Source organism: Lygodium microphyllum, chromosome 23 (genome assembly GCF_053477565.2).
Source record: "Lygodium microphyllum isolate KBCC chromosome 23, Lygodium_microphyllum_v1.1.10, whole genome shotgun sequence".
Lineage (NCBI taxonomy): Eukaryota > Viridiplantae > Streptophyta > Polypodiopsida > Schizaeales > Lygodiaceae > Lygodium > Lygodium microphyllum.
The window spans coordinates 1,781,460-1,793,306 of record NC_141157.1 but is presented as its reverse complement, the minus strand read 5'-3'; the positions used below and the strand labels follow the sequence as shown (position 1 = coordinate 1,793,306).

The following is an 11,847-nucleotide window of genomic DNA, read 5'->3' as shown; positions in this document are numbered from 1 at the left end:
GGCATATGTATATAAGGTGCTGAGACTTGTAATTTTTCATCACTTCATTAATACATATTATAGCCTCTTCATCTTACCTTCTGGCTCATAGCTTTCATGGCTTCTCTCTTTCTCACATGTCTTTCTTGTATTTTCCTCTCCTCATCACTCATTCTCTCTCCTCTTTTCTCTCTCTTTTGCACTTTCACTCTCGTCCCTAGCCTCCCTTACAAGTGGTATCAGAGCTTAGGCTCTTGATTCCATTTGATTTTTCTATTTTCTTTACCTTTTCTCCTATTTTTATCTCTAAGAATTCCAACACATCAAGTGCTTGTAGGTTGTCTATATAGAGTAGAGGCTAATCTTGGAGCTTTGACAAGGATCTTGGAGGGGTTTAGCCAAACCATGGCCGAAATAGCTGAAGGTTAAGCCGTGGTTAATTTTTGAGAAAGAGCTTCTTCTTCTTCTTCTTCTTCATTTCTTAGACTTCCATGGAACCTTCAATCCATTATCTCCACTCTACTCCACGAATTCCTCTTCCCTTCAAGAATAGATGGCATAAGGAGCCTCTAAGCATCAAGAGATACAAATATGAGTCCAATGATAGGAAGAAGCATTCAACAAAATCAGCACAATTTGTGCTATTCTGAGCAGTTCAAAAACAACCATGTGTTGCTAAAGATCCTCATAAGGGACCTCCTAGATCACTTCTTGAAGCTCTACTCTTCAATTGCACTATCCTTCATCAAGGGAAGCCTCTCTTTACAAGTATTATACCTTCTTGAAACCATAATGATGTAGGGTATGTGCAACCATCAAAACTTGGTTAAATCTCTCAAATTAAAGGGACTTTTGCATTTCTTCACCCTATAAGTTACCTACATTAAGATTCTTCAATAGCTTGCTAAGATTTGGAGCTTATTAGCATTATAATTGGAGTCTTTCAAGCTTCCATTAGAGAAGAGCTTCTTGATTCTTCATCAAGCATGGATATTCTCTATTTCTAAAGTATAAAGAGAGCTAAAGACTCTTAATTCAAGGGATTTCAAGTGGTCTCACTTCTCCATTACCGACATTGGAGTATTATGGGTGCCATTGAAGCATTATGGGGCTATGGAGTGCAATCTTGAAGGAATATTTTGGGGATTTTAATGGTAACGAAGCAATGTCTGCTTAGTGATTGCAGGAGAGCTATGGGAGGCATTTATTAAAGACATTCCATCAATGCATGCATCAAATTGCATTGCTCATTGAAGGCATTCAACTTCAGACATGATCAGAGGTATTTCTTTAATTCTTAGTCTCTTGTTTTAAAGCCTCTTTATATACTTCAATCCAATTGTTAACTCAAGGATTAATTCTTTTTGCAAATTTGAAGCCATGATCATTCTTGAATGCTCATTATTTTAAATCAATAAGCTTCTCAGGCTTCAATTTCAATAAGTAGCCGAGGCATTGCTCATTATAGCTCATTGAAGTTGAAGCATTACTCTAAGTCTCATTCTTGATTAGTGAGTGTTATTGTGATCGATTTAAAAAATCATAATCCACTGTAAAGGGTAAGCTATAGCAATAAGTAACAACCTACCTTACTTACCCAAGACAAGAGGAAATAATGAAGAACAAGAGGCAAGATAAAAGGTCCACTTTTGCCAGTAGGAGTGGTTCTAGAGAGGAAGAAGAACATAGGGTTGCATCAAAATGATCACTAAATAATTGGAAGCTAGAGAAGGTGGCAAGGCATACAAAGACACCTTAGCAATATTAATGATGCCTTTTGAAGAGGACATAACAAGATAGAGAAGTCTTTGGAGTAATAACTATAGGAGGGATTATCCGATGCAAATGTAGCAAAAAGTTTTATCAAGAACAAGGAATAGATCGCAAAAGACACCCAACCACCTTCAATGGTTGCATGTATCTACTTCTTATGATTGTTGATAATCAAACAAGAGTTGAAGGAAAAGATGAATGATAGATCCCTATTTTCGATTCCAATTTTTTTTAATCTCCATTTCATATCATGGAAGACTAAAAACGTTGATTCAAGTTCATGCATATCATGTTGATTGATTAATAGAGAATGCCCTTGCCATGTTAAGATACCCACTGAGGAAAAAGGTGGATGCTGGGGGAGATTGTGGGACAAAAGAGAGGTGTCCCTCCCTCACTATTGAAGATCCCGAAGAGGTGCAACCATCTGACCTTGGGGAATCTTTGCCCACCTCCCGATGATTCATAGCTCATGTAGGGAACCCATCCTACCGTTTTATTCCTCACACAAGTACAACATTATGGAGGATTGAAGAGGGTACTATTATTGAATATTCAAGCCTATTTCTAGCCCCACTATGGTTTATAAGTTACCCTTCAGCTTATTTCATGCCAGGAGGCATATTCCACGGTGGATTCCATGAGTTTTTTATTCCACGTTGGATTTCGTGAGGTTTTGCGGTGGATTCCGTAAAACTATATTTATTTGCCGGGGCTCGTACAAAAGGTGGATTCCTTGTGCGAGAAGTTGACAGGGACGCCTGTCCTTTTCGGGCATCATGTTGATTTAATGTGCACGTGGGTGATTCCATGGCGGGTGATTTCGCAAAATACATTTTCAAATTAATGGACGTTTATGAGTTTAGAGTGCACTCGTATTAAATTAAGTTTAGGACAGAGTTCCAACCTATTTATTTATTTTGTAGGTGAAGACTGCTAGATATTCACTTTTTTCGATTTAATTTTATTATTTTCTAACAATTGTGAATGTTTCAGTTGTTGACGTGTAGACCAAGCGGCGGTGGCATTGGGAAGCTCAATAGCGGGTATTCAAATTACCTAGAAGAAATTATCATTTTTGATGGGCACACATCTTATCATTAAAGGCGTGGAGCTAATATTTATTTAGGCACGCTTATTTATTGAAGCATTTGATAAATATTTATTATTTTGTATGCGCATAGACACACAGTTTAAATATTTCATTATTGGACATTGTATTTGGGCATATCCCAACTTTTGGGGCGCCCAACCGCTTTATTCTTTATTTGGACAAAAGCAAACACAAAAGCTAAAGCAAGCTAAATGTAAAATTGGGCTATTTTTTAGCTTTGAGATGAATAAATTTATAAATACATGCCTTGTGAAGCGCTCACACAAGGCATGGGGGGAGATTGTACCCAATTTGTCTCTTTTTTTCATGTCATATAAATCTATCTTCTTGCTTTTTGAGCTTAAGTAGAGTTATTTTGTTCTTGGGGACCTTCCGGCGCTCGCTACATACGCATCCAGTATCCGATTTGTGCACCATTATTTTAGGTCTAACAAGAGAAAACATGGCTTATAGTGACAAGTAGGGCATTTTTAGAACCAAATGCAGGTGGGACAGGGCATTTAATGCTTCTCACAAGTCATATATAGGTGTGTTAGTGTCCTATAGTGTCCCCTCAGCTCAAGTAGTGATCCTACAAGGTTAAAGAGGGATAAATTTGGGTTTATAAGTCTTCTACATAGTCATTCAAACAGGGACAAGTCTTGGTTTATATTAGACAAATTTAGGCTCTTGTAGCTTTTTCTATCCAATTTTGAATTGCAAGGTTAAGTTGTTTCTTTGAAGAGTGAAAAGTAAAACTTCAATTTGAATCAAAAAAATTGTCAATCAAAGCTCTCTAGATAAAGTTATAGTAGATTTAGTGATAGTAGGTACTGAAGGATTGCACTACCATGAAAAGGCATAAAGGCAAGAATAAGGTTTTGTAGGAGCATGCCATAAAAATCAAAGACTCCCTCTTAGAAAATGACACTTAAAGGTGTTTGGATGAGGCTCAAGTGTACTGAGAACTTAGTCAATTGAATGCCACTTTGTGTGAGCACGAGACCCATCATTCTACTAGAAATTATCAATTACTGGATGTCATGAATCAGATCCTCTCTTCCATTGATAGACTTGCTCATTAGTTTGAGGAATGGATGGAATTCCAAGCTAGGGTAAACGGTATTCAATTGAAAGAAAGAGAAATTCAAATGAAGGAGAAAAAAATGAAAAAATTGTAGCAAGATAAAGAGAGATTGTAGACATGAGCTGAAAGAATACACACTGAAAGACCATCATTCCAATTAGCCAATGTCAATACCCAAGGAATTCTTGGTAAATCAAGGCTCCCTCCTTCGACTTTTGAGATAAGAGAGACTTCTCATAGGTATAATGACCTTCATGGAAGCGTTGGTGGAGTGCACCCTATTGGTAGCATTAGTGGAGTGAATCTTCTTCCTCCAAGGCCACCTATTTATACACCAAGATCTCATCCATCTTATGTCAAAATTTATTCTAGCAACAATGTTTTTACAAGTAATCAAAATGATAAACTTCATACGTGAGTATACAAATCAATTTCTTAACCTTACCATGTATGTGGAGAGTGTTAGTGATTATGCTAAACTACATAAGTACATGTAAGGGTTAGATCCTAATTTGTTCACAGATGTTATAGCCCAATCTCCTACCACTTTGTTCAAAGCTATTTAATTAGCTGAAAGGTACTCAAGGAAGTATCGAAGAGAACCATCATTTCAACCCTCTTATGGATAGCAAAGGAGTCCTATAAGGCAAGGCTATTTGGGGGAAGTTATGGTGCAACTAATGTGCCAAATACTAGCCCCAAGGCACCTACCTACACCTCATTCAATGCATCAAGGTCCTAAGGTAATTTTAGGCTAGCAAATAGTCCTAGAATGGATAATAAGCAAGTTAAAATAGGCCCAAAAATTTTACAGCCCAAGATGCACAAAAGTCATCCCCATAGACCTCTTTAAAGAGCGCAAGGAAAAATGATTATGCTTTATTTTCAGAATATACATGAGATTGTTGATTTTCATAGTTTTAAAAAAGGACAATAGTTGATACTCCTATCCCTTATTGGATATACAAGGCATTCCTATAGCTCAGGAATTTATTTATTGATTTCCAAAAATATCATCATTATGAAACTAGAGTGAAAGTTGGCAACAAAGGAGGCTACAACCAATAAAAAGATTGAAGATAAAGTCAATGACAAAAGTACAAGAAGTACAAAATGAAATCAAGACAAGTCAGAAAGCAAGTCAACCAAGGTATGACACACACCATCTTTTTAGTAGCTAATGAAGCTCTATTACAAAAGAAAATTAGATTTTGGCATGTTTAGGACACCTCCCTACTAAGGATTGGCATAAAGAAACATGAGAGGAGCTAGCTAATGAAGAGTACCAAGGATGTTCTAAGACATGAAATCTAGAGACTAAAATCAAGCCAATGCTAGAAGAAAAAGGGTTCAAGAGGATGATACCATGCTAAAAGAAAAAGGGTTCAAGATGATGATGCCATGGAAAATCATCAAACAAGGAAAGATTCAAGTAACTTTGGAGTTTGGAAGCATGGAAGATAAAGTCAAAGTGGTAAAGTAATCAAAATGTTTCAAGGCAACCTAAGTATGGATCACTAATGAGCTTACATGAGCACAACTCAAAGTGCAACTAAGTGAAATCGCCAAGATGAAGGCAATTAGAAAGAAGACTAAATGAGTGGTTTAGGGAGGTGGCAAAGTCATAATAAAGGAGTTTAAAGAGCCTAAGCACTAAGTAAATTTTGGGAAAAATGCAGAGTTTATCAAGGTGTTAAAGATATCATAAAGGCATTGTGCTTAGAGTTCACCATAGCAAAACAATCTCCAAACAATTCGTCAATCTCTACATAGTTTGCTCTCTCTCCACAAAGCATGTCTCCAACTTTCCTCCAACTCATTGGCCTCTCTCTATTGACTTGGAAGCAACCATATACTTATACCTCCCTCTCTAAGTGAGTCATCCATTAACTTGGTATAGCCTATTTCATAGCCTACTAATTTGTCTATGATAGTTCACCGTGACAACCATAATCCATCATAGTTTCTAATCCACTTGTCTCTCTCTCCCTAAAGTAATAGTCTATTCCCTTGTCCTCTCTCTCTCTCTCTCTCTCTCTCTCTCTCTCTCCCTAAAGTAATAGTCTATTCCCTTGTCCTCTCTCTCTCTCTCTCTCTCTCTCTCTCTCTCTCTCTCTCTCTCTCTCTCTCTCTCTCTCTCTCTCTCTCTCTCTCTCTCTCTCTCTCTCTCTCTCTCTCTCTCTCTCTCTCTCTCTCTCTCTCTCTCTCTCTCTCTCTCTCTCAAGTGCAACTCATCTCAATCATGCATAAAATTGTCATTTTCATTCTTTCTTTTATCTCCCATCCACACATCCCCCCCCCCAATAAACAATTGCTTGTGCAAATGGACTGACCAATTCTTAATCTCCCTCATCACCTCCCCCTACGTTGCAAGGGTAGCACCTAGGGTTGAGGGTTAGGCCTGAAATCCTACCCTAACAATTTGATGCACCCAAAGACTTTCTCAACGGTCTTGGCATTACCACTTAGCCAAATTGAGAGCCAAGCTCATGGAAGGAATATTTACACCAACGAGTTTGCAACTTAGAAATAGGTAATATAGTTTCGAAAGACTCATTTTTCAAAGTGCTGACATGCTTGGATGAAGTAGAGGGAAAGTTGATGACAAAAGTGGCTACAACCATAAAAAGATTATAGATGAAGTCAAGAAAATAACAACCAAAGTGCAACATGAAGTACAAAAGGAAAATGAAAGAAGAAAATAGACAAATCAACAAGTACAAAAGGAAATCAAAACATGAAGAAGGAGAATCAACTAAGTGTGACAAACACCATCTTTCTAGTAGTTAATGAAGCTTTCCATGCGCGTATAGGAGGCCTCCCTAAGAGATCGCATGAAAAACATAAGAGAAACTAGCGGACGAAGAGAGCCAAGAATGCTCAAAGTCATACAAACTAGAGACTAAACTAAGGCCATTATTGGAAGAAAAAGGGTTCAAGTGAGTTGTACCATGGCAAGTCATTAATCAGAAAAAAATCTAGCAACTTTGAAGATTGAAAATACGACAAATACAATCATACTATTAAAGCAATCCAAAATATGGATCATTGACCAACTTACACCACACCAACTCAAAGTACAACCACACAAAATTGCCAAGATGAAGGAACTAGAAAAGAGGGTGAATGGGCAATCTATTGAGATGGTAAAGTCACATAGAGGAGTTCAAAAAGCCTAAACACTAAGTTACTTTTGGAAAATTTTACTCTTGGCCTATGATGTATTAAGTAACTTTACTAGCTTCAATAGCTTATTTTCCTTTTAGTGCTTATGGCACCTTGTTGTCTCTCCAAAGTGGATTATAATTGAACTTTTTCATTTGCATCTTTGTACTATATGCCTTTAAGATGTCTAAAAGGATGTTAATACAACTTTCTTTCTTCCATCCTTCTTTCTCTCTTTCTCCTCTTCATGTCACCTGTCAAGTAGGCCTCCTAAACATGCATCAAATGCAACTTTGTAGTTTAGAGACATATCGGATAAAAATTCAAGCAATGAAGTAATCAAAATTTTTCAAATGGACCAAAATGTAGATCACAATTGAAGTTACTCCAACACAACTCAAATTACAACCTAACAAAATTTATAAGATGAAAGTGGCAAGAAAATAGGACAAAGATGTAATTTGTTGAGGCAAAACAGCCATCACAGAGGAATTCACAAAGCCTAAGTACTAAGTTACTTTTGGGTCCTATTTAGCAACTCTTATAGGCGATCGAGTCTTCTACTATTTGTAGTAAAGGCACCCCGAAGTGGATTGTAACTAAAATCTTAATGTGTGCCATTTTGTCCTATGGGCCTTCAGAGCCATCAAAAAGGATGTTAATACAACTTTCTTTCCTTTATTCTACCTATCATTCTAACCTTCTTTCTCAACTTGTCAATTTTTCCTACAAGGTAATAGGGGAACTTTGTTGCACCCCTTGTTTCTCTAGCTATTTGTTCATGCAACACATGTATTTTGAGTACATTGATAATAGATAACGACAAAAGGGATAAGATAAGAACCAACATAAAGAGCAAACTAATAGCATAAGTACTTATAGAATATACTCGCCATCTTCTTACTATAGCTCGGTTGTACTTGGTAGCCTAAAAAATCAATTGGTCAAAATGTAGGACGCTTGACAAAATTGGTTTTACTTGCTAGCAATAAAGCAAAAGAAAGCCTAATAACAAAAAGTGCATCCATAAACCTCAATAAGCAAGTTGGCAAGCTTTTTCAATTTCAAATAAGGTAGTGAGTTCGAATCTTGATCATTGCACATTACATTGAACAATGCCTAAATGAACTTCCAAGCATATGAGTGTACATGCTAAATTGATCATGAGATAAACCCTAATATGACAATGAGATGATTGCCACTAATGGTAAGCAAAGTTACTTTCTTGCATCTCTTTGTAAGGAAGAGCACTTCATGTACCAAGACCTCCATATCAAGTTCTTTGTGGGAATGTTAAGACATTTTAATGGAAATAGGATAAGATCAACATATAAAATAGCGGCTTCTTACTACAATAACAAAGATACTCTCTCCATTTTGCACTCAAAAAGGCCAAGGTAATAAAAAATGTTAATATTTTTGAAGATATATGTACATCCTACTTGATTCACATAAACATACAAGGATGCAATTTATGTATATAAATTAAAAGCTTTGTTCCTCCAACTACTTTGCAAGCATACCTTAGGAAACATCATTTTTTACAAACCACATGACTCAAGCAAGGTTTTGTGTTAAATGCCACCTCCACACTCTCCCTCCATTGCTACAATAGCACAATATGGTCCACATCATTGCACAAAACTATGGGTGTGTGGGTTCACACCTTGGGATGCAACCTCAATGCACACTCAATTGACATCCAAAGACTACTCATTTCACACCCTTCCTTATAACAAAATAGATTGTTGCACTTCAATTTTTATCAATTTGTATAGGGAAAGAGTCCCCCTTATGAAGTATTGGGATCCTTTAAGCAATCATGAAGACATACTATAACATGTGAAACAAAAACAAGCTAATAAACTCATCAAATAAATTAAATAAACATATGGTATGATGTTTCAAAATGTAATTTCTTGCAAAATAGTTGAAACCATGTGAAAGGCATCCTCAATTGTCTAATCGACCGCAATGTGTGATAGTAATCTTGGAATAGGGCCTATAGAAGCCTCGTTCAGCTACAATTGCACGTGTATCCCCTATGAGTTTAGCTGCTCTGCACCCAAAAATCCATGCCAACCATTAACACCTCAAAATGACCATAGTAATACCTATTCAAAAAGGAAAAACTCTCAAGTTTAAAATCCTATATCATTAGCTAAGTAGGACCACTTTCATCAATGGTCATTAATCCATTACATCAAATATTTCCACAAATCGAAGACAAAAAAACCATTAGCTATGAAATGAATACATAATTAATTATTCCACCCTTAAAGAAGCAATATTTCAACTATATATGGAAAGCACATTACGACAATTTAGGTGTTTTGGAGGAAATTTGCAGTCCATTTCTTGAGAGGGCTTGTAGTATGTACATGTCACATGATCTTATGTGCAAATTATGCCTTACGATCTATAACTCTTGAGTATTCAAAAATGCTTGATCTTGCTTGGCTTCCATTTAGCAAATTTGATGCTTGGCTAAAAGCTCCTTAATCTTTTATATATTTGCTGAGTTTTTATGCACATAATACTCTTAGCATTGGTTGATCAATAGTAATAAGTTCTCGCAGTTGGCGACTTGTAACTCTTATGAACTGCGATGTTTTAGTTTCTAGCACCGAGAGGGAATGAAAGGGGTATGTATACCTGAAGTACGGACTATTGGTGTTTTCTTGGACCACTTTGACATTGCTAATCTTTTGGACCACATCAAGCCCATCTAGGACTTTACCCACCACCAGGTTGCTAGAATCGAGTTGGGGAGCATCCTTGGTTGTGATGGCGAACTCGGTGGCGTTGGGGTCGGGTCGCAGCTCCTCCTCTACCACCTCGAACTTGCCATCCCTGGCCACAAGTTTGGACTTGGGAGGGGGTTTGGTGAGGTCCCTAACCACGATGGACACCGTGCCAGCCACATTCTTCGTGGCCGCCACAGACAGCCGGCGGTCCAGGGCCTCGAGCTCGGGCAGGAGGGCGTCTGCAGTCTCGCCGCCCGCGAAGTGCGCCGTGTCAGCAGGCCCGCCGCCCAAGTTGAAGCTTCTGAGACCGGAGTTCTGGACATAGAAGGGGGTGATCTTGTAGAACTCCTTCTTGCGGTAGCTCACCCCTTTGCTGCCGCCGGCGATCTCCGCGAATCGCTTGGCCCCCAGGGGCACGTCCTGCCCGAACAGCCCCACGACGATGCGGCCCACGGCCTCCTTGTCGATGGCTATGTCGAAGAAGACCTTGCCTGTGACTGCGAAATCCAGCACGCTTGCGGCGTATCTGCCATCGCTTCCATCACCAGAAGAAGCTGCCGCAACCGCTTTAAGATTCTTCCCTGACAGACTCATAACAATGCTTTGCATCAAGAGACACCTTCTGTCAAGGGCCGGGGCATGGCTGCCCTCGTTCTCCTGCTGCTGCTGCTGCTGCCACGCCGTACAATGCAACCTGCAACCGTTTTGGGCCACCTGGCGTCAACATTTCCTCGTCTCCGTCAACGATAGGCTCGGTACCACCACCACCCTTTAGCAAATAGATAAGGTAGCTTTGACATCAGAAGAGAGAGTGAAGGGGAGGTCAGATACCTTCTTCTCGGTCTTGGGCTCCTGCCACTACACAGAGTCGGGCATTGCTGAGACCAGACCGCTGCCTCTGCAGTAGAGAAGCACAGATACCTCACCACACCCAGCATCATCCTCGGAGAGACCTTTCTGCAGATAATGGCGACGACCTTTTGTATCGTGATGCCAGCGGAGTGTAATCTAATCCAGTCTGGTCATTACAAAGTGGACTCCTTTTTAAAAATACTGCGCCGAATGTATTAAAAAGTAAAGAAAGGTCTTGCAGCAAATAATACTGCATCATGGCATTAAGCCATGTCATCTCTAAGAGTAAACTTATCTTCCTCTGCACAATCTTTAAAGTCCGGTGCTTACTTTGTGACACATTTCAAAGCTGTAAGAATCTCATCCTTAAGCTTCAAGGACTTGTCCATAGGAGCATGTTTGGCTATTCCTCCAAACAATTGCAGGTTCATAGCCTTTAGTGTCTCATCAAAATACCCTTGGTCTCTCGATAAGGTTGTTTCCAAGTCAATATTGTGTTTAAGCCTTGCAACCTACATCCAAGTTTCAATGCACCTCTAGATAGGTTTAACTCGTGGCTAGCCTTGGAATACATGTGTAGTCTATTTCCAAATGCATTTTGGATGTTAAGGATGTGAGAGAAGGTGAATAAGAGAGAGAGAGAAAAAGAGAGAGAATGAGTGACATAGAGAGAGAAAGACCAGAAAGATAGGTGAGAAAAGAGGGAAGCCATGAAAGCTATGAGAGAGAAGGTAAGATGAAGAGACTCTAATATGTATCGATGAAATGATAAAAATCTACAAGTCCTAACACCTTATATACCTATGACATTGTGTGACAAGGTATTATTTAATAAACCATCTAAAAATAATGTCTCTTTCTAGATTCTCACAATCCATCCCTTCCAATGGCTTTTGTTCACAAAAACAAAATCACACTAAAGGATGGGCAGAATAGAGTGCTACTCTATTTACAACCATACGAATACTATGAATCTTAGTGAAAGAGGATAGTTCTAGCATATATGCCAAGTCTCCTATGCGCTTCAGTATCATGTATGGTCTAGAAAACCTATGGGCAAGTTTGTTGCTAGAACCATTTTTTAAGGTAGAGTAAAGAAACTTTGGTACTTTCAGCAAAATCAACTCTCCTTCCTATTAAAGAGGAGTCTG

At 38.6% G+C, this 11,847-nt stretch overlaps 1 protein-coding gene across 2 annotated transcripts; it reads right to left on the bottom strand.

Annotated features, from left to right (window-relative positions):
• Window positions 1-8,956: 8,956 nt before the first annotated feature.
• Window positions 8,957-10,865, bottom strand: LOC148015804 (Cyclophilin-like peptidyl-prolyl cis-trans isomerase family protein). Of its 2 annotated transcripts, none has more exons than XM_087664644.1 (3): window positions 10,676-10,865; window positions 9,753-10,538; window positions 8,957-9,156 (listed from the first exon to the last, which is right to left on the bottom strand). In XM_087664644.1, the coding sequence occupies exons 1-3, from the start codon at window positions 10,783-10,785 to the stop codon at window positions 9,051-9,053; spliced, it is 1,002 nt and encodes a 333-aa protein (XP_087520770.1). In that variant the 5' UTR covers window positions 10,786-10,865; the 3' UTR covers window positions 8,957-9,050. The 2 variants fall into 2 exon arrangements, with proteins under 2 accessions (XP_087520770.1, XP_087520771.1); XM_087664645.1 differs by having other exon boundaries at window positions 9,753-10,558; window positions 10,676-10,809.
• Between the last annotated feature and the right edge of the window lie 982 nt (window positions 10,866-11,847).